This window comes from Python bivittatus, unplaced genomic scaffold (assembly GCF_059951505.1).
Source record: "Python bivittatus isolate LINGU-HERP-01145 unplaced genomic scaffold, Pbiv_v1 ctg000020_np1212, whole genome shotgun sequence".
In the NCBI taxonomy this organism is placed as follows: Eukaryota; Metazoa; Chordata; class Lepidosauria; order Squamata; family Pythonidae; genus Python; species Python bivittatus.
Window position 1 is genome coordinate 81,740,224 of NW_028277030.1, and position 27,467 is coordinate 81,767,690.

Sequence of the window (27,467 nt, forward strand, 5' to 3'; positions counted from 1 at the left end):
TAATAACTGTGTGTGCACATGTGTGGATGTGTGTGAGTCTTTCAGAACGAAAGAAAAAGAGGAGGGAGTGAAACTTTGATCTGTCCCAGCTTTGCTTATATTACTTCGTGACATTTGTGAGGAAGGCAGAATGAGAGATGGGGGGAGAGAGAGAGAGAGAAGGAGAATGTATGAGTTATAGGAAATACCGTTTATAGTCACAAAACTGGAAGAAAGTTACCACAGCTATAGTTTGGATTCATCCAATTTAGTGCTGAAGGGGGAGACAACTACTGCATACAATGCCGTCTTTCGATGAGGTTTTAAAAGAGGCTGGAGAATTTGGAAGGTTTCAAAAGAAGGTCTTCTTCCTCCTCTGCCAGACTGGCATTACCTTTTCCTTTTTATTTGTTGGAATTGTTTTCCTGGGACGAGATCCCGAGCAATATTGGTGCAGGATCCCTTGTGTATCTGAACTGAAGCAGCAGTGTGAATGGACGTTTGAAGAGGAATACAACATTACCATTCAAGCCGCAAGCCTGGTGAATTCTTCGCAATGTGAGAGGCATGACATAAAGTGGAATAACACCAGGCATAACTGTACGTACCCACTAGCTCATTTTACCACCAACAACTCTGCCGGTGTGTCATTTACTGCGTGCCAGGATGGCTGGCTATTCAAAAAACCTCACTCAAGTATTGCCAGTGAGGTAAGTGAATGCAACATTGTCCAGCAAAACATGCTTATTTGCATAAAGAAATGTACACAAATATTTATTAATAATGCAGGTCAATGAATGATATGTACATAGAAGGTATATATTGTACAGTATAAGAATATATATGACATTTGGATTAAACTGTGTTTATTTCCTATTTTCCACACAATGTAAAAGTGTCATAGATAATATTAGCCTTTCAAGTTTCATTGCCTCTTTAAAATAGTATATATCTGGGGGGGGGGGGGGGAGAGAGAGAGAGAGAGAGAGAGAAAGAGGAATGGAGGGATGGTATTATAGATATTGGTTTGAATATGAGAATGGGAACAGCCTTGAAAATTGAACATATTTGCACTGAAGGACCATACTGTCTCAATTATAGAGTTTTGGCTTGGTCCTCCAGAGGAACTAGCTGTAATTTCTCATTTGATAACAAATTAAAAAAGAATTGTATCTCATTGGTGGAGCAGGTCAAAGGTACAAGCTCTCTTCCCAGCATCTCCCTTTCAGGAGGAGTCTGTAGAATATGGTGGGTGAGATCTCTTTCCTTGAGACCTGGAAGAGCTGCTGTCATTCACAGGAGAAAATACTGGTTGGACTAAATGGGCAGCTAGCCTTAGCTGGTCTAAAGCCATTTTCTTTTGGTTTATTAATTCTTGCCAAATTTCAGGGCAGTTCAGTGCCATTTGTTTCAACTGCAAACCTTGGCAAAAATGGGAGGTAGGGGGGAAGGGGAAGCAATAGATAGTATCTTCGCAAACACATTTTCAGGGCATGAATATTAGTGTGTATATCATAAATCATCACTCCAAACTATCTAGGCCGTTTAGACAAAACCAATATTATACCAACAGCTCAGTTGTTGGGCATGGTCTGAAAGTGAAGAAATCCTGAAATTCTGGGAATTGAAGTCCACTCATCTTAAAGTGGCCAAGTTTGAACAACACTGACATAGGCTCTTCATAAGAGGCAAGAAGAAAGCATGGCAGTCTATATATAATAAACTGCATCTTCCCCTTAGGCAGAGACTTCACAAAATGTCTAAAAACATAATGAACGATAAAATAATGAAAAGAATTGATTTAAAAACAACCACCAAAACAAACCGTATCAGCCCCATTCCAGACCAAAAACCAGTGCAGTCACAAAAGAAATAGTAACTAGAAAGAAAATTGCAGGAAGCTATAAAGTATACAGATTATTCCACTAATTCTATTTGCAGTTTGAATTGAATTCCAAAGACAGAATTGACTTGCATCATGAATTGGTTTAATCTATGTTCTCTCTTCCCATGGAATTTGGGAACTATACTTCTGGGAGATGAAAGGATCCAGGGAAAAGGGATTTCTATCAGATTTCTATCTATGCTTTTTACCATACAGTGGGCTTTCCCACACTACAGCCTTCAGCGGCCTGTGAGTGAACCAGATGAAAATGAAGCTGACTTAAGAAATCCCTGTTCAGATTTCAGCCACTGCCTCCAACTCTGGCCACAGTGATGGCCAGGTGTTCCATCTGAACATGGTTAAATGCCCTGATTGGCGGATTTCCCTGCTTCTCTGCCCCTGCTTCACTGTTGACAGGGAAACAACTTTCAGTGGTTTTCCCCTTGGTAGGCTTGCCTTCTGAGGACTGGTGGGGAAAAAAATGACCACAGTTTTACAGTTCTTCCTGTCCTTTGGACTAGAAGGGGAAACTTGGAAGAATTGTCATCAGTTTCACCCAGTCAAAAAACAAAAAATACAGAAAGAACCAGCAGGTTCCACTACTTAAACTGTTAAAAAGGAAACACAGGAACAAAGGTCTAGTCTTTCACGGTTGGCAGTTCAGCACAAAGTGTCCACTGAAGGCAGAAGGCAGTGGCTGGAGGAGTGCATCTTCCAAGGCCCAGGCCAACCAACTGGAATGCATTTGTATAGGATGAAATAAAGGGCACCAGTCAAGAGAGAGAAAGACATTAGTTTTGACCTGGAGCTAGAAAACATGGATGGAGGTTCCTTCCTGGCAGGCTAAGGGTAGGCTGAGGTCAAGGTCATCCCTTCCTGCCCTCCCAAATGTTGGGTGGCCTATCCTTGCATTGAGTCAAGCAGAAAGTGTGGATCAGCCCTATAATTCCTAGGATTCTTTGAGCAATGAATCGATAGCTGAACTCCTATAACAGTGATGCATTTTTGTATTATTGATAAGCCTGGAATGGGCTCAGTACATGCACATTTTTTGTGTACAATTTGGGCTTCTTTGGGTAATGGAGATGACAGCTTTTTTTCCCCTTATTTCTTTTAATAGGAATTTTAAACACACATCAGATCCCCTTTGTGCTTTTTATCCTTTAAATCCATCAACACGATTTATTTATTTATTTATTTATTTATTTATTTATTTATTTGATGGATTTATAGACTGTCAAACTCAAACCATGTGACTCTGGGTGGTGTACAGCAAAATAAATAAATAAATAAATAAACCAAAATAATAACTACACAACATTAAAAAAAATACCCAGTATATAAAATATAAAATGGTGATCAAACACAATAATTAAACAAGCAAAAGGGAGCTTCACTCATCTGGACTAAAAGCCAGTGGAAAAAAGCCTGGGGGAAAAGCCAGGTCTTAACAGCTTTTTTAAAGGCAAGCAGAGTGGGGCCTGTTATATATTGGAGGGGATCATTCCAGAGTACAGGGGCAGCCACCAAAAACGCATATTTCCTAGGTCCCATAAGATGGCAAAGTTTAAAAGAAGGAACCTGGAGCATGCCCTCCCTATGGGAGTGTGGGGGGTGAGCAGATGTTCTTGGGAGAAGGCAGTCCCTCAAGTAGTTATGCACCTATAACTACCCACGTCCTGCATTCTGAACCTATTGAAGCTTCCAGATGGTCTTCAAGGGCAGCCCCATAGTAGAGCGTGTTGCAGTAGTCCAGTCAAGAGAGGAGAAAGGCATGAGTGACCATGAACAGGGCCTCCCAGCCTAAGAATGAGCACAACTAGTATACAAGAAGCAGTTCTGCCAATGCTGCCCTGGCCACAGCTGTCACCTGCTCTTCAAGCAGGAGCAGTGAGTCCAGGAGAATCTCCAGACTGTGCACTAAATCTGAATGGGGCACTGCTACCCCATCCAGAAACAAAGGTGGGAACACTGTAGTTCCCAGATCCAGGGGACCCATAATCATTAACTCTTGGCAGGGCTGAGCCACAGCCTCTTCTTCCCCAGACCCTCACAGCCTCCAGACACTGGGACAGAACAAGACTAATGGAATATTAAGATAATTAAACACAATTAAAATTGATTCTGGGTAAAACTTTTATTTAAAAATAAATTTAACTGATCAAATATACACTGCACAGAAGTGATTCGGTACCAACCCTATCACATTACATTTGTGGCTGGTTATTGATAAAAGCCAATTTTCTTATATGGGAAGGTCAGGTGTGCACGTACCTGTGTACATTTATATTATTTTGTGTAGATATTATTTTTTTCTTCTTGTATCTCATGTCAATGAATTGCTTTAGATAAATAAAGTAGTAGCAGTTTTATTGGAACATTCCAGCTGTGGGTGAGGTTAGGAAAATGGGCAAGTGAAACTGGTCTCGAGTCCTACTGTGCTCCTCTCTGCTAATATTTTGTTAATTGTTAATACAGAACTGTGGCAGCAAAGAAAGATTTCTTTTTAAAAAAGGTGGAAGTGTGAGAAGGAGTTACTTTCTAGTGCAGCCTTCCCACACCCCTGCCTTGGCATCCTCTGGATGTGTTGGTAGTTCCCATCTTCCAGGTCTAAGTTTTGTGGCACCTTAAGAACAAACCTAAATCAGATATGTTTTAGCCACAATCTCAAGCCAGCCTACCACAGTAACACACTGACTGAGATCATTCTGAGGCTGTGAACTAAGAAAAGCTATTCTATCAGCATTGGAAAGGTCAACCACCTTAACCCAAACCAGACCATTCATTTATTCAGTTCTGTATGGTCTTCACTGTTAGTTTCACTTGGGCATCTTTCCCTGCAATTCCAGGAAAATGTCAGGAACTGAACTTCTGGCCTTTGATGCATATGGGCTGAGAGATTTGGCTTGTGGCAGCAGCTCTGACCCTGACCTAAATAAACATCTGTAGTTAAGCCCATGGGTCAGTTATTATGCACCAGTAGGATTTCCTCTTTGTACTTGGGAATACTTTCAGCATGCGCAATCAAAGCTCCTCTCAAGTGATCCTTCATGGAACCCAGCCTGTGCTGGGAGGATGCAAACACTGTCAGCGTAACTCTACGTTGTCCCAACTGTTTTCTCTTTCTCAGTGTTTTACAGCTACTGATAGTCAAGGGGAGGGGGGCAGAGAGGAAAAGCCTGCATAAATCATAGCTTAAGGAGGAGATCGAACCAGGAGGTAAATCTGACATTGCCAGGCCATTTTGGTGATACTGTAAATAACCAAAGCTGTCTGCTCTCTTTGTTGGCAAGTTTATTTTAGAAATACTCGCTACATACATATTACATTAAAATATAAGACACAGAGCATAGTCACAACAACAGGTAGTAAACGCCAGCACAGCAGATAGATGTGCTGGACAAAGAAGTGATTCATCTTCTCCTGCTATCAAAATACTATTATGAATAGTTTATCACATTCATAATGGCCCATCAACATAATCCCCTACCCTACTCTATAAACATTCATTAGAAAGTCAGGCCGCTAGATGATCTTATAATTTTGGTCATAAAACAAACAGTACAAAAATTCTGAGGATTCTGTCAGGACATAACCCTCCCAGGACATTGCGAAGGGAACAGTATCAAGTCCTGGGCTCAGATCCAGCCTCCTGGAATATATCCGTTGTTTTCCCATTTTTCCAAATGAGAGGCAAGAAACATTTGTGAGAAAAGAGGAATTATTGCAACAAGTATTGCTGGCTTGTCAACCACACCATCTGTCTTCCTTAATGCAGCTTCCCTATCACTCTGTATCCTAAAGGTAGACAACTTAGAGCTTACAGGTGGTCTTCCAGCCCCACTTTTTCAGCCCTAACAGCACCCCCAGACTGTGCTGCCCATTACTGATACCAAACATGTTGATTTTGAGCTCTGTGATTTTGTACAGTGGGAGGAACCAAAATAAGCATGCAAAGACTGTGCAGGGCCCTCTTTTAAAAAGGTAGAACATTGTCAAATCTTTCCTTCTGTGACCTCACCACAGGAAAGCTGCACCTCACAAACCCTGTGGATTCTTTAAAAAGCAGAAACAAAGTACAGAACCTGACTTAACTAGGTTGCCATCCCTTGCTATACAGGAGCCCAAAAGCCAGCCATGGCTTAACCAGCAACTTCTCCATCCATATTCTTTTTCTGTCTTCCCTAAGTGTCCTCAGAGCTCAAAGGTTTGTACGCTGTCACCTTACATTGACCTAACAACATCATTGCCTTAATTTTAATATAGTAAGTGGTTATTTAATCCCAAATACCATGTAGAGGCTTTGTGTGTGTGGAAATCTATATGCATGCACACACATGTGACAAGCATGAATGTGTGCAGCCCCTGACTCAGGTCCCAGCCCATGCACAACCTTCAATGACTCTGGAATGGCTTTAAGAGACCAGGGAGGGAACAGATCATTTTATAGATGTTAATTTGAACTGGGTATTATCACTGGGATATTATTCTAATGCATTTTTAATTACCTTTTTAATTTACCCTGTTCCCTCTCTCATATACTGGAACATCACTTTATAAAACCAACAAAACAATGCTTGTGTTTAAGCACATGGGTCCAACATGGTGACTGGATGACAAATTGTGTGTCTCTAAGAAAGAAGGGAGTGGGAAAGGGAAGACCTAAAATCCATTGTTCTTCTACTGAAACTTACTGTATTTTTATGCTTCCTTCTGCAGTATGACCTTGTCTGTGAGAACAAGTGGATAGTAGACATGACTCAGTCTGTTCTCAATATGGGCTTTCTAGTAGGAGGGTTTGTTCTGGGATACGCTGCAGACAGGTAACATTATCTTTTGAACACTTATCTATGGACTGCATTATCTTCCGTGGCAAAACAAGGCTATGCCATACAATATGTAGGTGGCGGGAGACATACATTATGTACTGATATTATGCACATGATTATCCTATATTTATGGATTCAAGGAGAAGAAGGAAGTTAATGATTGAATCCTTCTGAGAAAAGAAGTCCTCAGATGAGTAAGGCGATACTCATCCCACCTCTCATTTGACGTCAGTCTTGAGCTGTGCTGAGAAGCCCTTGAGTAGAAAAAAAATTCCTCATGTCTATACACAATGCCATGCAATGAGTAAACAGAAGTACAGGCATACCTCGGAGACATTGTGGGTTCAGTTCCAGACCACCGCGATAAAATGAATGTCACAATGAAGCGAGTCACACTAATTTTTTGGTTTCCCAGTGCATATAAAAGTTATGTTAACACTATACTGTAGCCTATTAAGTGTGCAATAGCATTAGGTATAAAAAAACTATGTACATACCTTAATTTAAAAAATTATTGCTAAAAATGCTAATCATCATCTGATAGACTTGCTCGATGCAGGGTGGCCACAAACATTCAACTTGTAAAAAAAAAAAAGCAATATCTGCGAAGCGCAATAAAGCAAAGTGCAATAAAACAAGGTATGTCTTTAGATTCCTCTACTTCTTCCTTTATCTGTGGCTGGAGTTCATATGTACACACTTCTACCTATCTGCATACTGTATGAGTATCCCCAGTTGGCTTGGCTTCTACTAAGATATTGCTGCAGCTGTTAACTTCCTTTCCTTTCTCAAAATACCAATTTGCTGCAACAGCATCCAGCTTCGCCTGAATGATTTCAGAAGCACCAGGTGCCATCAGAGGAAGCTAGCTGTAGAATTTTTTTTAAGGGGGCAGGAAGATGAATGCTAAAAGAGTCACAAACCAAAAAGATGGTTTAAAAATCTTACTATAGTTGGTTTTGGACTTGCATGCTCCTCTCCCTCTTCCTCAAGCTCAAATTTGAGGGAAGTACATTGCAAGCCTGCATTCATCCTTTGTTACAAAACATACTTTTCTGTATTGTTCAAATATGGGAAACTGTGGTTTGTGTCCATTGTCATTTGCTAAGAAACCAAAGTATCAGAACACTGTCCTAGTGATGGATAGAAACTTCCTCAATCTGGAGGCCAATACAGGATATTGTATGCATTTTCTAGCTCTCATCTTGACAGCTACAGGTATTTAAATACAGATGAGCAGAATTAAGCAAGTTTATGCTGCTACATAAACCTCAAGCTTGGACCACTTTGACTCCCCTCCAGCCTCTCTTGTTCTACAGCCTTCCTTGATCTAAGAGCCTAACACCAACTGTGGGGTACCAAGAGGTGACAAAAAAGTGTTTTCCCCCTAGATTTCCCAATGGGAAACCATTGTCCCATATATAATCTCTTCACTGAGCTTTCTTCCCAACAAAACCTGTACATCCAATACTAGGTTTCCATAGGGAATCTGAAATTCATGGACTGTTACAGTATGTGGCAGGAAAAGTCATTCTACCAGTGTCTGGCAGTGCTTCTAGTCATTCTACCACTCCTGACAGTGTTTTCATCATTTTCAGATGGCTCAAGTTATAATTTTGGACCCTTATGGCACAAACCAGCAACAAACTAAATAGTGCTGGATATAGAGAGCATTTCTGAGGATCTGACTAAAACCCTAAAGGAAAAAACCTCCAACGACCTGGTCTCCTTATAGGATGAATAGACATCCCTAATTACAATCAGCCACCAAGTATCTGTCGGTAGAAGAATGGGTGTAATTTTCACATCCTTAATCTTCAGCTTCTTGTACTTTAAAAGAGTACAAATTTTAAGGCACTTATCTCCATTAGTACAAGCAGTGGTAAACATCTGATCTCTTCCACAGACATGCACATTCCCAGGCTGTTAATATTTAGAAGGAGTTGAAATAGTCTGAGATACCTTAGTATTCAACTAAGAATTATTCATATGTTAAAGTATTTAGAAGATCTAGCTGTATAGTAGTAACAATCTTATGCATGTTTACGCAGAAGATATTCCCAAAAAGTTTTATTAAACTAAATAAACTAATAATGGAAGTTGTAATGAACTACGCTGATTAAAGATAATGGAGCTTGTAATTGAATGTGTCTGGAAGGCACCAGGTTGGGCAAAATTATATTATATATATTAAATTATATAAAGTGCCTATAATCTGAGGGAAGAAGAGAAGTTTCACTAGAGTTTTTCAAAACATCTTTTCCTCCTCTTGGCTCCACTTCTTTATTTATTCATTTATTTTGCTTCCCTTGACAGATTTGGCAGAATCACCATTTATCTCTTTTCTTGCTTTGGGGCAGGACTATGTGGCCTTATAGTGGCTTTTGCACAAAACATTGTTGTATTTTCAATATTTCGCTTTCTACAAGGAATCTTTGGAAAGGGAACCTGGATGACAAGCTTTGTACTGGGTAAGGCATGGTGTGTTTTCATTTCTTTCCCAATGTAGCTGGGGGAACATATAGAAGCCGAATAGCTTTATTGAAGGAGCTTTGTTGAATTGGGTTTTATTGTAGAATTTTCTATGGGATCATTCTGTTGAAAGAGGATTTCCTATTTTTCTGCTGGAAGCTTCAAAGAAGCCTTTAATCAGGACCAGGAATTCCCTTTTAATCGGGGAAATAAACAGGCAGTTCTTCTTCCTGAACTGTAGGGATGGAGAATGACCATCCTGCTAGTAAATACTGTTTGCATTTTTAACAAGTATGTGTTACCTGCAGTGTCATTTAATGTCATGTCTGGTTTCATCTCAAGACTTAGACCACTTATGATATTCCCATTTTAGCATATGATTATGTATTTCATCTTGCTAGAAGCTAAATTGATTTTCTCTTTCTCTTAATTTCCCTTGGAATTGCAAAAACAATTCATTTATTGAACCTCTCATAGGCTGTCAATCAAAATTCCTGGTTTGCATTCAGCTTGGGGAATTGAAATCTGAACCTAATATGATCTGCATATATAATCATATATTCCAAAGTATTTCCTGATTCCAGTTTGTGCTAAGCACCTGCATTACAAATGCATTTAAGAATGAATACAGGCTCCTCTATCACTGCATGAGTTAGAGACCTGATTCAGATGTAACAATTTTGGTGTCATAAATTATGCTTCAGCATTCCCATCTGGGGTGTGTGTGTGTGTGTGTGTACTTTTGAGCTGGTGTTGACTCCTGGCGACTGCCTGGATAAATCTCTGCAATTTTCATGGGAAGGTTTTTGAAAGTGGTTTGCCATTGCCTCCTTCCTAGGGTTGAGAGGGAGTGACTGGCCCAAGGTCACCCAGCTGGTTTTGTGCCTGAGGTGGGAGTAGAACTCCCGGTCTCCTGGTTTCTAACCTGGTGCCTTAACCACTACACCAAACTAGCTCTCTATTCCCACCTCTAGCTTTCTCCTTTTTCTTGCATATCATAATACAAGATGTCCAGAGTTTGTTAAACTAGTTTCCCATTTTGTCTGACCTAAGAAACAGTGGTGTAATTATGATTACCCATAATTTTGAATGGATGTTTGGCTTTGCACACAGAGATTAAAGCACACCTTCTTGGTGAAGTTGTTAATAGTGAATTGTTGCTTATGCATTATATACATTACATTATGTTACATTATATTATGTTATGATGTGCAACAGAATGAGTGGAAGAAAGGAGCATGCAAGCAAACAGTTGATTGGTATGTGTGAATCAGATCATAGAGCATTACTGGATATTGCTTCAGATCTATGTGGGAAGCAAAGTAAACCTCCATAAATCACAGTCAACCAGATCATTGGTTGGCAGCTTCACCAGGCATTTCCCATCATGCCAGGTCCAGACTTCCTCCTACTACAAGGAAGAGGTTGTATGCAAATGAACAGCATGAGTTCAATTTGATTCCCATCCAGATCTGAAGCCACATATGGTAATGCTCAGAGCACCAAATATTTGTAACAATATTTGCAAATGGCCTCCCTTCCACTCCCCCATCTCAAAATAGCAAAGTGATTTTAAGGCTGAGGGAGACTTAAATAAAGTACACAAATTCTTTTCTGTCCACTTTGGCACAAGACCGGTCATTATGAAAAAGGTAAATATAAGACAAGTATTTACAGAAGCAAAATCTCCCTGCACGTAAGACACTCTAGTGACATGCCATTATTTGACCTGTGATTTTTATAACAGATCTCTTGTTTTCTTTCAAAGTCTTACGTTTGTCTTTTTGTCAATTCAGTAACAGAGCTGGTTGGTTCAGATCACCGAAGAGTCGTTGGAATTGTAATACAGATATTCTTCACACTCGGAGTTGTGATTCTTCCTGGAATTGCTTATGTGATTCCCACATGGCAGGGGATTCAGCTAGCTACCACGCTCCCCAACTTTCTTTTCCTACTATATTACTGGTAACTCTCCCATTACTTTCTCTTTTTTCCCTGCCCAAAACCTATCTTCTGATATATTTATCATGAGTCCTATTTAATGCAAATTACAGCTCCTTCCTGTAAAAGAGCCTTTCCCAACTTAAAGCCTTTTCTAGATGTTGGACTCCCAATGTATCCCCAAAGAAGCACATCCAAAGGGTTATGAACATTATGGGAGTTGAAGTCCAACACATATTAATGGCACCAGATGGAGGAAAGCTAAAATTAGTGATCGTAATAAGCTGAGAATCATTCTCGTGCAGCGATTAAGAGAATTTCTCTGCCTGATTCTCAGTCATTAACTAAAGCTGAACTTAGCTCTTCTGACATCTACATTATGGGAGCAACAATAACACTGGGCTATAGTTTGGACTTGGAGTAGATTATTAACCTATATTGGTATGAAAGCTATAAAGGACACAATATGAATGCTTACCATTATTAATGAATAGCCATAAACCATCAACTTTATGATGCCATTACTATATTCTATTAATATTATTGCAATTATTGTTAATAATAAGATAATTAAGGCATTCAGTTATTAGACTTAAAACAGCTCCTAATACTTTACACAGTGAAAAAATTGGAGTATATTTAAATATAAAGAAGACCAAACTCATGACAACAGGTACAGCAACCAGGCTTAGAACTGACAATGAAGACACTAAAGTGGTGAATATCTTCTGTCTTTTAAGATCAACTACCAACAGGAAAGGAATCAGCAGTTAAGAAATATGCTGCAGACTGGCATTTGATAGCACTTTACAGCAAAAGGCACTACAGTGGGAGGTGGCAAAGGAAGAAACTCTCTGTAAAGAAGAGAATCAAGGAGCAAGTTCAGTGGACAAGACTCACAAATAAGAGCAAGAGATGTAGAATATATATTCTTGGGCCTCAGAAACAACTCTGAGGTCATTGTAGAAGAAATGGACTCTGAGTCTTCAGTGAAAGAAAAAGAGGCATGGTAAGACAGTGGATCTCTGAAGGGCAGAGAAGATGTAGCTGCACCCTGCAAAAAGACAAGGAGTTATGATCATTAATGACTCAGTACTACCAAAACCAGCATGTACTGAATAGATTTGTTGGCTGGCGAGGTATGATGTGTGTCAAAACAACTTCTAAGACTTATCAAGTCCACTGAAAAGGATCTCTTTCTGCTAATCTATGTGGGCACAAATTATACTGAAAGAGCACGTGCAATTGGCATAAAATAAGCTTCACAAGAACTGGCCAAAATGTGTTCAGCCAAAACATGGTAAGTACAAGCTGGAGAATTTTGGAGACAAAATCCTGAAGTAAAAAACTTAAGAAAAAGACCTGTGCACTGTGGAAGGAAGTGGGGATATTGCTACAATGGGACCTATTAAACCAGTCAATGAGAAATCATAATGAACACTGGTTCAAAAAGTTTCTGAGTTCTATTAACTGTATATTAATGCTCAGAATACAGTAAATAAAGAAGAAGAAATTGAAATTTTAGTGCAGGAAGACAATAATGATAATGATGTAATAAATATTACAGAGACCTAATGGGATGGCTCCAATGCTTATAGCGGGGTTTCTCAACCTTAACAACTTTAAGATATGTGGACTTCAACCCCCAGAATTCCCCAGCCAGCATGGATGGTTGAAGGATGGTTCAAAAGGAGCAGAAGCAATACAAAGTGAAGAAACATTGCAATACCTGCTTAGAAATCCAAGTGGATGAACTTGGTGATACTATAGAGAACTTCAGATTGTTTGTGATGTCTGCTGTCTCCTCTCAGCCAAGAAGGAGATGCAGGTGATATATTCCAAAAGCAAATGGCAAATATTTTGTAGAAGCAAGAAGTAGTAGCGATGGAAGACTATAATTATCTTGACATTTTTGAAAAATAAGCTCTGCCAAACTTGGTACTTCCAAGAAATCCCTGGCTTGTTTTGCTGACACCTGTTTCTTCACAGGATAAAGGAAGACATAAGAAAATGTCCTTGGCACTATACTCACCAACAGAGAAGATTTAGCTAAAGAAGTGGAACTAAGAGGAAGACTGTGGGAAAGCAACAATGTAATGCTGAATTTATTGATATTAGAGTAGAAATCAACATGGGATTTGTGAAGAACAAGTCTTGTCAGACTAACCTTACTTCAGCTTTTTTGTAATGAGTAACTTCCTTAATAGTGAGAATGGTATAAATATAATGTATTGATTCAGGCAAAAACACTTGACAAAGTATTCCATGAAATTATGGTCATCAAGCTGATGAGTATGAGAGCTGGATAGCATTACAATTACATGAATAGATAACTTATTCTAAAATCATACTCAAAGAATGCTAATTTAAATGGATATTAGCTTGTCAGTCAGATGAAAAACTGTAAGATGGAGGAAATGAAATCAATGTATCTTATCTTTGCCTGATAAGTAGGAATGGGAAGAAAGGAAAGGCTTTGATGCCCTCCAGAATTTAGATAGAATTTCGGAGGCATCAAATTACATGTATGAGTCACTCTTATAATCAATATGAACTTCTAGCCTACTGTTGGAATGGTTCAATTCATTAGTTTCACATAGTTCAAATACATTGGGCCTCTTATCTCCTTCACCATATGCAATATCATTTAATTAGCTCATAAAAAACAATGGTAGCTATGTTGTTATCTCAGGATGAAAAAAGTAAAAACCCACAGTATAATAATCATCTTTCTAGGATCAACCAAACTAACACAAAAGAGTATGAGAGCTTTTAAATTCCAAAGGACTCTTCATCAGGAAGGATATTCCAAAAAGCAGGGGAGCTGGGAGAAGTAGCCAGATTTGTAAGACCCATTTTCACCAGCAAAAGAAGTTTTCAGGAGGGAGAAAGAAACTCAGAGTGCCAGGAAAGAACTGAAAGGCCCAAGAACTCATTAGGATGCTGATTAAGTTCTGACATTCTTGCAGGCAATAAATCTTACCTGCTGTCAGCGCCCGACTCTTCCTCATTAGTCTCTCTGTCTTGGCAGGCTGGTCCCTGAATCTCCACGATGGCTGATCACTCGCAAAAAAGGCGAGAAGGCTCTGCAGATTATGCAATCTTTTGCCAAGGAGAATGGACGAAGCCTTCCAGTACATTTTTCAGAGGTACGGACTGTAATTTTTAAAATGTGATTTTATTACAATTCTGGGTGGTGTACAATACACCAAATTTAAAATAAAGCCATCCATGCAAAAAAAAAAAAAAAAAAAGAGTGTCTGGAGGAAACAATCCACCATCTTACACATCAAACAAACCACAAAGGGTCCCCCACCCGCTCTAGCCCAAGGTCTGGGAAAAGAGCCTGATCTGAAGGACCCACCTAAATATGGCCAGAGTGGGGGCCAATCAAATCTCAGGGAGGGGGGCAACATCACCCCAGAGGGCAAGTGCTACAATTGCAATAATGGCTAATTTTTTTACCACTATACTTTAAGGAGTTATTTTTACAGAATATTTTCTTTGTCAAGTAGCGCATGTTGCTTGTAGCAGTGTTTTGATTCTTCTGTTCATGTAAGGTTCCCCCCACCATCCCTTGTTACTAACAAGCACTACAGAGCACATGTTCATTAATATAGCCCCACAGAAATTTCTCGTTAGTCTTTTGGTGATGTCCATGTGTGCTTCCTACACACAGCTTAAACATTCTACAATTGTAAAATAAACAATAGGATTACACTCAGTAGTTCTCTCTCCTTCATATGGAATGGCTTTTCTCAGTGAGATGGCCTTTTCTCCTCTGCTGCCTATTATACCCCAAAATCTACTCTAGAGTTTTGGGGACCTTCCAGTGCTTATATGGAAAGATGGAAAGGAAAGTTGGAAGTTCAGTTGCATAAGTAAAAGCTCACACAATGGTGCATTTCATCTATCAAGATTGTTTTGGGGGACTGTTGCATCATTGCATACAACTCCATAAGAACATTGGTAAAATACTACCTGAAAAAAACAGTGCAAATAGGAGCCGTGGAAAGCCTTGAGCAGCAGGGCTATGAGTAGAGAGGGTTTCATTCTCCCCCAACCCCCTCCACACACCCACATACATCCAGTCTCAGTCCTGGTAATCCTGCTTGCTTCTGGGTGCAAAAAAACAACTTCAAGAAGTCAATTTTCATTCAGTCCATTGCAAGATGAAAGATTAAACTGATTGGAGTCTTTCCAACTACTACTACTGTTTTTACTAAAGTGCATGCTATTGGCCAGACCTTGATGGATTTGTTAAACTTTTCAGCAGAACATAGGCAGAGGGAATCCCTTTCTAAGGAAAAGGAACTGCCCATTTTTAGAGAAGTAGGTGCGGGGATTTAAAATTCTGTTGTTACTTTTTAAGGAAACTGTTGTTTTAGACAAAATTCAATGACTTTGGGATAAATCCGAACAGATTTTAGACCACAAAGGAGTCTTGACAGATTGTGAAGGAAATATTTGCTATTATCCCCCCACCAATAACCCCCCTCAACAATTCTTGGTGGACAACATTTATGAAAATCAGAGACGTTGTCGAGGCATCACTCGTCTTTTGAAAAACAAATCCTCTAAATTATAGAAGGATAGATGTATAGCTTAGGCAAGCCACCATCAAAGTTAATTCTGGATTTTTCCCATTCCTAGTTGTTGCCTGTATATAAGATTTCAAAGGAGAAGGTTTGTGAGCCTGAATCTTGCTTGATTATATATTAGTTTATCTTGTACAGTGCACTTAATTCTTTGCAGATGCTTTGAAAATGTTGTTAGTAACTGAACTATTTTTAATTGTTAATTGAGGAATGGAATGGAAAATTGGGGGGTTCTGCAGATTGTTAAAGGAGCAAAATTAAGATTCAGTATGGTCCATCCCACATTTCAGAGAAGAATATAGTAAAACTTCATAAATCACTATAAAGAGAATTTCCAACTTTTCATAACAGTTGAGCAGCGGTGCATGAAAGAGTCTCCTTTGACATATATCTTATGAATGCACTATGTATAAATAAATATATTTGTATGAGGTCAGTGTGGCTTTGGGGGGGGGCATCAATCAGTTTATATTAAATTCAATTTGTTCAACCACAATATTTTTAGAACTTTAACCTTGGCTTCCAAGATTGTATTACTTTCCCTGCGTCATTTAAAAAAATCTTAGTCTAATGTTTCGAGTTAGTGTTCTAAGCCACAATCCTAATTTACTGACAGCTGCAACTGGTTAGTTTTCAGTCATATCTACCACATCTGAAGCACACTTTGGCTCTTTTCCAAAGTCCTCTTGGATACACAGCTCCAGTCATTCTTGGTTCTGTGCCCAGCAAAGAGCACGATGCTCCCGGATATACTACGATGGGAATATCAAATGCATTTCACATTCTGTACTCTCAGTGGAGTTTCTCCCTAGCTTATGTAGCTTGAATTTCAAAGGAACATTGAGGTTGGGGGGGTGAAAATCACCTCTTAACAGCTAGGCATAGCAAACTCCTAGTGCTAAGCTTGTTACAGTATAACAACAGAGAAACATTGTGTTATTTAACACCATGTCATTGGTAGGCAGAAATAAGTTTGTGCTTTCCCGTTTGGAGAACGTGATTTGAATACGTATTGTCAAGAAGCATAATTTAGAGAGAAATTCTCCTATGTAAGGCCTTGGAAGAACAGAGCAGTAAGGGAGATGCCAACCTTTCCCCTCGTTGGATAAAGGAGTACCAACATGCCCTGATAATATCTATTTTCTGCCATGCCCCCATGACTCTGTTTTCAGCTTGTCCCCTGTCCATGAATGAGATAGCCATAAGTCATTGGGCTGCATCAGTATTGTTTTCCCTTTACATTAATAGCATCAAGCACCAATAGTAAAATATATAATTGAGGTTTTTTTAACCACCCATTATGTCAGAGGGAAAATAGTGAGTGGAATCAGACTGGTGTTATGGGTCACTTCAGGCTGATGCAGATGTGTCCCTTCTCCTCTGGTCCCTGGTAAGCCTCCTGTACCATCAATCTGCAGTTGTCTCTCTAAAGAGCTGGCTGGATTGCGCTGTGCTGGTGGTCTATCAGAATTGTCCAATAGTGCTAGGCTGTTCAATAGGTAAGACAGTAAGTGCTTCAGCTCTATGCTACCTACTAGCTTAGTGCCAGGCAGAAATAGTGACACAGTGGGATGATGGGACTAACCTCCCTCCATGGTATCTCAAAATGAGCATGGAGGAATCTGGAAGTTGATATTCGTTGTCTATATAAAGAAGAGAAAGAAAGATGAAAGAATTTCTAAGGAAAAGTGCTGTACAACTTCTTTGTGACTCTGATCTGGTATTTTAAAAATGTTCAACTTGAGTTACGACGGAATGGGATGTAGAAGAAGCAGCATAGCAAGTTGCCTAGATGTGATGGACCTGCAGCCAGGCTTGCCCCATTCTTGCTGTTATGATTGGTGGATATTTCTCCCACCACTGTCTGGCAAAGGCATCTGTAATGATGAGGAACATGGTGAAATTCATTTCAGCCTTTGCCCCACCACACCTCCACTGCAGATGCTTATGCTGCCTGTTGACCTGCAGAAGAGAACATGCGAATGTGAGAATGGCCCTGACTCCTGAGTGTGGCTTGTGTGTGCAAGCTTCAGGCACCTGGGGGTGAGAGAGTCACCATTGTCACTGTTACAGCTGGATGAGGGGCCTGACCCTTTGGTGGAAATGAAGCCCTGAGCAGATTCCCTGGCACTTGCTGCCAGATACTTTCTTCTCCTCCTGTGGGGAAGAAGCAACTGTGGGACCCTCCTTCCCCTTTTCTCCTGTCTGTCCTCTCTTTCCACAGCCAGGAAGGCTTTTATGCCTGAGCTATCACCACTGCATGGTTCCATCTCATTTGCTCAGAAGCTCTCCTCATGCCACTGATCCTGAATCTGCAGATTTAATCTTTAGAATTTCTAGTTACAAGAACTCATGCATCTCAGTATACTTGAGTGCATGGGTGATTCCTGGAATCTCACCTTTAGGGCCCTATATGACTCTAAGCATGATTATCTGAGGGATCATCTTCTCATCTATTCATCTGCCCATCCAGCCAGGTGAAATAGGGAGTTCCCATCCTCTTGGGACTGTCATTTTCTGGGACCTCAGAGGTGGGCATTCTCTTTGGAACTCCTTCCTAGGATTCAGGAAGACTTATGTGTTCCATCTACCACAGAAGGAGTGTGCTCTTAGGTTGGAAGATATGGTTATTATATTTGTTGGTGTTTATTTTTCTCATTTTTTTTAAACATGCTGATATGTATTTAGGATGTCCTGAGGTATTTTATATGGTTACATTGTTAGCCACCTAGAGCCTGTGGGAATGGGTGGTATATAAGCTAAATAAATAAATAAATAAATAAATAAATAAATAAATAAGGAAGGAAGGAAAGAAGGATGGACGGACGGACTGGATGGGAAACACCTACTGAAGAGGCCTTCTTAGCCAGCACTATGGAACAATCTTCTGCAATGTATTGCATTATGACTCCTGTAATTCTACTCAGCACAGGCAAAGAACATTAAACTTTCTGTCTGTGCTTTCCCACAAATTGTGCTTCCTTGCAGGTAATCTAGCAGCTAACTAATTCATACGTAAGTGATCAAGATAAAAACCCAGTTTAACCAGTTCAAGCAGGAATGGCTTCCCTATACACGATACATTGCACAGCAAGGCAAATACAAACTTTTAGAGTATAGCTTTTAAGGGGGTCTAAATGTTTATAAGCACTGTACATCAGTTGGCGTATAAAAAGGGGGAGTTAGAAATTAAATACCTATCTACTTTTTCCAAGCAGTTCATTTTTTCTTTTTTCCTTTGTATTCTTTTTAAAAATTAATAAGAATACAGTGGAGACTTTAGTATTAAGTATTAAGATCAAAGATCAAAACCTTTCTCATATTATAAAACAATTCAATGCATTTTGCAACCGTTTATCAGTCATACTTAGCATTTGTACAGTTTAAGCAACCGTATGTTCATTACATTTTAGAAATCATATTTAACATTGATACAAACTTTTTTCTCATCTTCAAAGGTTTAATTTATCTAAGTCATCACAGTGTTAACAATTACTTAATTGTTGTTGTTAATTATATAAACACCACTGTACTTAGCTATTATCTGTATTCTATAATGTATAACTCACATTTTATAATGCAATAAAACAATTAACTTGGAGAAAAAATGATAAAAACCCAGGATATGACCTCACATTCTCAGTTCATCAGTTTTGGTACATTGGGCAATCTGAGACCCCAAAGATTTATGCAGCCCTGAAACTCCATTTCTGCCCCCTTGTTTCTCCCTCCCTCCAACTATAACTGCTAGATCTGGCCTGTCATTTTGGGGTGCAAAATGCATAAAAACGGAGATATACCCCTCAAAATGGAGTTAATATTATTTAGAAATAAATAGAATTCAAACTAAGAAAAATAGCAAACCAAAAAAATCCCTCCAACACATCATTGTCCTGTCTACTATGGCTGTCATCCTGCACAAAGAAAGTGTATTGCTTCCCCCAGTTACCAAAAATGTTACCCACTCTGTCATACAATATACGAATGTTGACCTTGTTTTATTTTACAGACTCATTCAAAGATTATGGAGCTTTTATATATGAAGTTCTTTGAATATTCTCAAGTACTATGTATCTCAAGTATATGGCTATGTTTGCAAGGTATCCTTAACTTTACCTTCCTGATCTTAATTACCCCAATTTTCTGGGTTTGTGTGATTCACCAGACCATGAAGTGACCACAAAGGCTGAATTTGGACAACACGCTAAGCTAAAATGTGTTTGGAGAGTTTGTTTGCAGTCTATTCTGCAAACGTTGTCTGCAAGTATTAAGTAAGGTTCATTCCTATCTGCTAATTATTAGCTGTTAGCAACAGAATACTTTGCAATGGATGGGTTGAACATTTTTGTGGATAGATCCAACTGTACTCTGTTCACAGGGATGTAGCCATGTAGTTTAGGGAAGACACAAATACCATAGCAAGGAAAAAAAGAAAAAATATTAAGGTGAAATGCGGTGGTTTATTAACAACTCTTTGTTCGCTCCACTCGCCAGCTTGCCTTTCTGCTTTTAAAATTAATATTAGCACATTTCAAAACTACAGCACTTTTACCGGGACCCATTTCCAGTTACTGGGAATATGAACTCTGCCTTTCTTCCTTAGATCACCGTCTCTGATGAAGAAGTGAGCAACCCCTCTCTGTTGGATCTCGTTAGGACTCCGCAGATGAGAAAATTCACTTTGATTCTCATGTATGCCTGGTAAGTGTCTCCCAGCCGCACTGCTGCTATGCCTGTCTTGTTCGGTATTTCCCGGGCACGCCCAGCTGTTCAGAAATTTGGAAGCCCCACTGTTTCTTGTTTTGTCTTGCTTTTCAAGGTTCACCAGCGCAGTAGTTTACCAAGGGCTTGTGTTGCGTCTGGGACTCATAGAAGGGAACCTGTATTTGGACTTCTTCATCTCTGCAGTGATAGAATTGCCTTCAGCCTTCTTAATCTTAGCGACCATTGACCGACTTGGCCGGCGTCCCCTCTTTGCCTCAGGAACCCTCGTGGCAGGGGTTGCGTGCTTAATCACAGCATTTTTACCAAAAGGTAACTGGATGGCTTCAGTTTTCTTCTTCTTTTCCCTTTGCTATCTCACCCTGTCTCTCAAAGCACTCAATTTAAACACAAAAGTGTTTTTTAAAAACAGGTTTAAATATCTCCAAATATTTCAGTTTGGTGAAATAAGATGGTGTGTTACTCTTTCAAAAGAACTGCACTGCTTTTTTGAAAATGATGGAAAATAATAGGAGAGGTTTCAGCATTCAACAGTTACACACAGGACTCTTCCACAGACAGCGTGGATGCCAATCTAGCCTCGATGCCCTGTTGGGGGATTCCTGTGAGGTCCTCCTCCTTGAGCAGCCCAGTTGATTTTCTTCCAGCTTGTGGAGTGATAGAATTGCCTTCAGCCTTCTTAATCTTAGCGACCATTGACCGACTTGGCCGGCGTCCCCTCTTTGCCTCAGGAACCCTGTGGCACCAAACTTCCATTCTGCACTTTGTGATTGGAGTTTGGATGGGGGCTGTTTGCTGAGGTGAGCAGATGGAAGACGGATGCAGGCTAACTTCAAAACACCTTAGAGGTATCGGGGAGTGAACAAGTGGAAATGACACCATTTCCAACAGTGCCTGATTGCAGGCCTTGACATTCTTATTTGTTGTATATGCAATGAGAGTATATGCTTAAGTGACTATATAGTATCATGAAGTACTGGAACATAAAAGAATGAGATATCAATGAAGGCCACAGAGCTTGTTTCCCAAGACTGTTGGTTTACAGTTTTATCTTGAGTCAGCTTTTATTAACTGATTGGCATTGATGATCCAAGCATGGACGCTGTGTAAGCACAGAAAGATATGATTTGCCTGTCATTAATAATCTGAGTTCCCAATTCAGACTCTTGAGAACACTTAGATGATTTATCATCAACATGATCAAAGATATCTATAGCCTGTACTAGACCTGTCCCAAACTACAGAGAGAAAAAGGATCATTGGGGTAATGAATGAGATAATGAACTTGCAGAGCTAAATGGAGCCAGGTAAAGGTACCCCAGGAATATCTCGTCCAAGAGAGATCCACTATCATTTCTGAGTACAGCCTGAGGGAATAGAGAGCAAATACCAAGATGCCTAGTGTAGCATAGCCCATCTCCATGTTTGTCTGCAATGACAAGGAAGTTTCAAATACTTCCAGATACCTGTTTGTTAAATCCAAAAGCAACAGTTGCCGGGCAATGTGCTTGAGTCAAGTTTAACTCCTGGTAATTGCTTTCATGCCATTTTCTTGGCAGTATTAAGGAAGCGGTTTGCTACTGTCTCTTTGCGGTATTTTTTTTTTCTTTAGTTCTCAAATCAAGCCAACAGCAAGATCATCAACCACAGGAGGCTCAGTGCTGCCATCTGCCACAGTAAAAGCAACAGTAGCAACTACAAGCCCAGTGATTTGGATATGTCCCTAATGCAATCTGGAACAGGCCCTCTGCAAATGAAGACCAGAAGTCAAGGGGGAAAAAAAAATAGCAAAACACATCAGGTGCCTTTTGGGGAACCTGAGAGTTTATGCATTTTAAAAATAATGTTAATAAAATTGATTAAGGAGTAGGATCTTGATGTCCGGGTCCCAGAGTTAAGTGAATTCCTGTAACATTTCCTTTCTGCATATATCTCAACAGATATACCATGGTTAAGTACAATGGTAGCCATCTTGGCAAGATTGGGGATCACCATCACTTTTGAACTTGTATATCTTGTGAATAGTGAACTGTATCCTACAGTTTTCAGGTAAGTGGAATCTGCATTTTGAACAATTTTCACAAGATCACAGAAAGGATCAGCTTTGCATGTGAAGGCGTTTTAAAAGTAAGAAATAGTCTATGAGCAAGGAAGTGGCTCATAGAGCTGCAGTGCAATCTGATATCTACACACAGATTGAGAAGTAAATCCTGTTGTATTCAGTATGATGTACTGTAGTTGCCAATAAATGTATAAAAGGTTGGGACTCTAGAGAAGAAGATAATTCACAGGTCATAGGCTACTGTATATGCAACCCCCAATACCCTATTTGAATCTATTTAGAACATCCCCTAAATCAAAACCATTTTTTCTTAAGGGGTAGGCTTATTTCATTTCTTAACCTTCTATCCCCAGAAGTGGGAAAAACATTTCCTACTTTAGTGTTATTATGTTTCACCAATCAGTGTAAAAGGCCAATCCAATATTGGTTAACTGATGGACACAAGTATAAAGTTCTAATTCTTACAGGTTAAGACATTTAATGAAATTTAACTGGACAGTATCTGATCCCTCCAGCTCTGAGTGCCAGGACACTTCCCTACAAAGGTTTGTGTGTGAAAACTCTAAGTGTTTGTGATCCACTATTTGTAATGGTATGTATTAAAATTGGTGGCAAAATTGGTCTTTTCTTGAAAATACCACAGCCTTCAAGAACTTCTCAGTGGTCTGTTTCCCCATTTGTAGGCGGTCTTCCCTTATCCACATCCGGCCTTCTGGGCTTCAACTGCTCTAGCAGCAAGGGAAATGATGACTTGATAGCTTTGCACTTCCCCTTGTAAGAGCCTGCCTGCCTGCCTGCCTGCCTGCCTTCCCTCCCTCCCTCCCTTTTTCAACCAACCAAACATACAGTATGCTGTGAGATGTAAATGGGGAGATGCAAGCAGTTTATTCTATATCTATCTATCTATCTATCTATCTATCTATCTATCTATCTATCTATCTATCTATCTATCTGATTTTATATAGCTGCCTATCTTATGCAACATAACTCTGGGTGGCACACAAACACAGATAATTCTCCCTCCCCTCCATGTTTTCAGTCTTCTCTATGTAGTCAAATGGTTGTTTGCAAAATATTTCAAGTGGTTGCTTTGAAGAAACATGTCCTGAATGAAAAACCACCTTCCTTCTTTTGCACTGAAAAGCCTCTTGCGAGCTATCAGATGGTAGCATGTCAGCATTTTTACAATTAGGCGCCTTTCCCAATACCTCCACCCATGCTTGCATGCCACTATGGAGTAGACAGAGGGAAGATATATTCTAAAGACTGCCTACAAGCAGACACTAAGAAGAAGCTGAAGCTCTGAAAGAGGGAGAGATTAATGGTTACCTTGGGATCCTGGAGCCAGGAGACAGGATAAGGCGAAGTTCTCATCAATGGGATACTGGTCCACCAATAAGCTCACCAGAATTTCTGTTTTGCAAATAGAAAGGGAATCTTTCCTACTGTTCTAGATATACCACAGCTGAGTCTGAGATAAACAGGTAGCAAGCAAGGGTTCACATGGCTGATGGATACTAGGGAAATGCCCTGTATATGGTGAAAGGGAGTAAATATGCTCACCTAAAACTCATACATCATAAGTAAGATGTTTTCTTTTCTTTTCTTTTCTTTTCCTTACAGAAACTTTGGTGTTTCACTATGTTCAGGAATGTGTGATATAGGGGGCACGGTAGCCCCATTTCTGCTTTATCGATTAGCAGCCTTCTGGTCAGAGCTTCCTCTGATTATCTATTGTAAGAAATCATTTCAACATTTGCTTTTCTTTTGCCAGTTTGGAAGAAAGCCCAAGACTGATGCTATTTCAGAACTAGAAAACATATACCGTATTTTTCCGACTATAAGATGATACTTTTTTCTAAAATCCTTACGCTAAAAATTGAAGGGCGTCTTATTCAAGGAAGTCAGCTGAGGAGAGAACCACGCAGTTGCAAAACTGCCCATACTTTGTCTCTGCAGACAGGCTTCCTCCTATTGCTAGCCTCCAATCACGAGTGAAATAGCTTGTCTCCCAAACAGACTTCCTCCAATCCCGAGCCTTATGTAACTGATGTCAGCTGATGCTGAAGAAACCAATTGGAGGAAGGCTGATTGCAGAGACAAGCTATCGGCAGTTTCACTCGTGCTTGAATGTAATCAGTTTTGCAAAAGAGCATGGAAATAGAGCTGCAGAGAGACGGTTTGGACCTCCTCCCACCGAGTGTATCAGGTAAATGTTAACTAATTACTAAATGAAAATGTGTTCTGCACTATCTTTAAAATATTGATTTCTTAATTTTGGGTTGGAAACGTGGGGGTTGTCTTGTACATGGGGGCGTCTTATTGACGGAAAAATATGGTAATATGACGGGCAAATGCACATACTGACTGGTGGTGGTGAAAACCAACTTTGAGAAAGGGAATTTTCAGCAAAGTAGAGTTGGGGTTGGGGAAGGATATTTACCATTTGCACTGTACCCTCCTCAAAAACTGCATTCATTGTAAAATATGTTTACAAACGTGTAAACACATCTAGAATTCTGCATAGAGGCAACTGGTTTGGAAGAGGGGAAGTTACAGAAATGGCAGAGGGGGATAGGATTAAATTTCTTCTGTTAGTACTTTCCCGTGGAAATGACTCCTTTCCAAAGCCACATTATAATAAACAGTTTAGATGCATGTTTGCATAAAAAGTGGGGCTTGGTAGTCAGGATGATCATTAATCTACAATTCTTTTTGTCCAGGAATTTGGTTTTCTGTAAAGGTACTGTGATGTAAAGGTACATCACAAAAGAGACCTCCATACTGCTGATCTCCCTATGTTCATTTTTATGTAGTCTCAGTCAAAGACGAGAGTAAACTGTGTTAAGGACTAGAATTTATTTTTAATTGAATTTAACTCTGAGATCACCATTTTACAATTAGTCAAATCAAAACTGATTATTATATTATTCCTTCAAAAAATAATGTTATCAATTGATCCTTAATCCAGACCAATATATTATTCTGCACCTAAGTCATTTGGGAAGACCCACCCTTTCTGGGTGCAAGAACTGGTTCTGAAGTCCCAATGAGCCAGAAAAACTTAAATTATAGCATTCTTCCTAGGAAAGCAACAAATCACTTCCACATTGTTGTCAAGAAAATGGCATAGTTGTGCCTATGTAGTCACCAGGAGTTGAGCTCAGCTTATGGAATGGGACTCTACAGAATCTTCCCAAGTATCCTTCCCAAGAAATATGACCCTAACCAGTATGGGTTTTGTAATCCATCACACCTGAGGAGCCCCAGTTTGGGAAAAACCGATTTGAGGACTACCATCTATAGGGCCATGACCGGACTCCAACTCAGATCCACCTCTCATACTCCATGTCTGCCAGAACAATGCAGTGTCAAGACATCTGGCCCAAATCCTAATTCTGTTGCAGCTGGATAAATTACGCCTCAACTTGGAACCCATATATTAAATACTATAAGCTGCTGCCTCAGTGCAGTATTTCATGGGACTGGATGAACTCTTTAATCAGCTCATTTCAATCTTTTCTTGCTTCTTACATCCAAACTATTTAAATTGTAGCATTCTTTTTTTTCAGCACAAACATAGCATTAAATCTTGTTTTTTCCAGGACAAATGTCTAATGCCCAATGTATTTCTCACTTCACTTTTTCATAGGCATACTTTCTCTTCTCTGTGGGATTCTGGTGTTACTTTTACCTGAGACCAAGGGGCAGCCCTTACCAGAGACAGTGGAAGATGTGGAGAAAATGTCAAGGTACTGACTAAGCATCCTTAGATATTCTTACATGTCCTCTGGCAAATTAAGCCTTCAGATGATTAAATCTGGACTTTAGTTCAGCAATTTTTGAGAGACTTAGCACAAACTATGCATTAAATACATATGAGTGTGCATGTGTGTGTATGTGCGCGCACATTCATACACCTAAACATCCATGGTTTTTTTTTTTTTAAAGAAACAGACATTGCAGGGGGCAGTTTGGACTGCAAGCAGCACAAGAGCAGAGGGGATTAATCTTCTGCTCCCCCCACCCAAACTGCAGTATCAGTAAAATTGTCTTAGCACTGATTTAAGTCAGTTATGACATTTATATTCTACCTTCTTCCAAGAAACTGAAAGCAGCATTTATTTTCACTCACCTCCATTTTATTATCACAACAATTATTTGAAAAGGGTTAGGCTAAATATATGAGTTTGTACTCACATTAAGCTATTGCTTGTTTTTACATGATTTAGTGATTAAGCCATAATAGCTAGGTTCATATAAGCCAGAATGGCTGAGTTCATACAACATGCTAATCCAAAGTAAACCACATTCTAATTTAGTGTGATGTGGGAAGAATAGCCCAAGTTGCTAGATGAGTTGGAGTTGCAATGGTGTCTACTTGGTCTTAGTCTGACTGCATGGATCCCCTAATTTAGGACAGAGGGGACCAATGTTCATCTGCTCACTGGTACACAAGGAAATTCACTTTTATCTTCATTCATGAACCCAATCTAAATTTGGCCCTCTTGAGTTTCCTATTTAAGAAAAAGGCCAGTGCACATTACAAAGTAAGATTCAGTCTCAAAAATTATATTACTTTAAGGAAGCAGCATTTCTGCCTAAATCAGTCTATCCTATAAAGTCAATTGCTTATATACTATTTTTTATTTCTTATCTTTACAGTTTCAGTGTCTGTTGTGAAAAAAAGAAGCAGCAAAATTCCAGCAAAGAAGTTTGATCTTTTGCTAACACTGCAAAGCCTCATGAGCTACCTGGTTCTCAACTACATGACCATTGGACACCATCTTCCTGTTAAAGAAGATGGATTCAATTATGTCATAAGCCTTAAAAGATCCATTTTATAAAGTAAGCATAGAATTTTTCTATGGGGTAAATACGAACATATTTTCAGAACCTATTGTTTCCAGATAGGGAACTATTATATGCGGCTCTCATAGAAGAGTAATCACTTCCATTAAATATTTTGTTTTACTATG

The 27,467-nt window shown here is 39.5% G+C and overlaps 1 protein-coding gene across 1 annotated transcript; it reads left to right on the forward strand.

The window, feature by feature from the left end:
• Positions 1-27,467, forward strand: SLC22A3 (solute carrier family 22 member 3). The gene is made up of 11 exons (XM_007435089.4): positions 1-689; positions 6,584-6,687; positions 9,010-9,164; positions 10,962-11,130; positions 14,138-14,255; positions 20,308-20,405; positions 20,524-20,738; positions 22,367-22,475; positions 24,112-24,224; positions 26,141-26,240; positions 27,154-27,467. The coding sequence occupies exons 1-11, from the start codon at positions 282-284 to the stop codon at positions 27,206-27,208; spliced, it is 1,644 nt and encodes a 547-aa protein (XP_007435151.1). The 5' UTR covers positions 1-281; the 3' UTR covers positions 27,209-27,467.

Bases quoted from the DNA above. Each gene is read 5' to 3' on its own strand.
- SLC22A3 (XM_007435089.4), top strand. From the start codon at position 282: ATGCCGTCTTTCGATGAGGTTTTAAAAGAGGCTGGAGAATTTGGAAGG. The intron at 690-6,583 runs GTAAGTGAATGC...TTCCTTCTGCAG, and splicing joins ACTCAAGTATTGCCAGTGAG to TATGACCTTGTCTGTGAGAA. The intron at 9,165-10,961 runs GTAAGGCATGGT...TTGTCAATTCAG, and splicing joins GATGACAAGCTTTGTACTGG to TAACAGAGCTGGTTGGTTCA.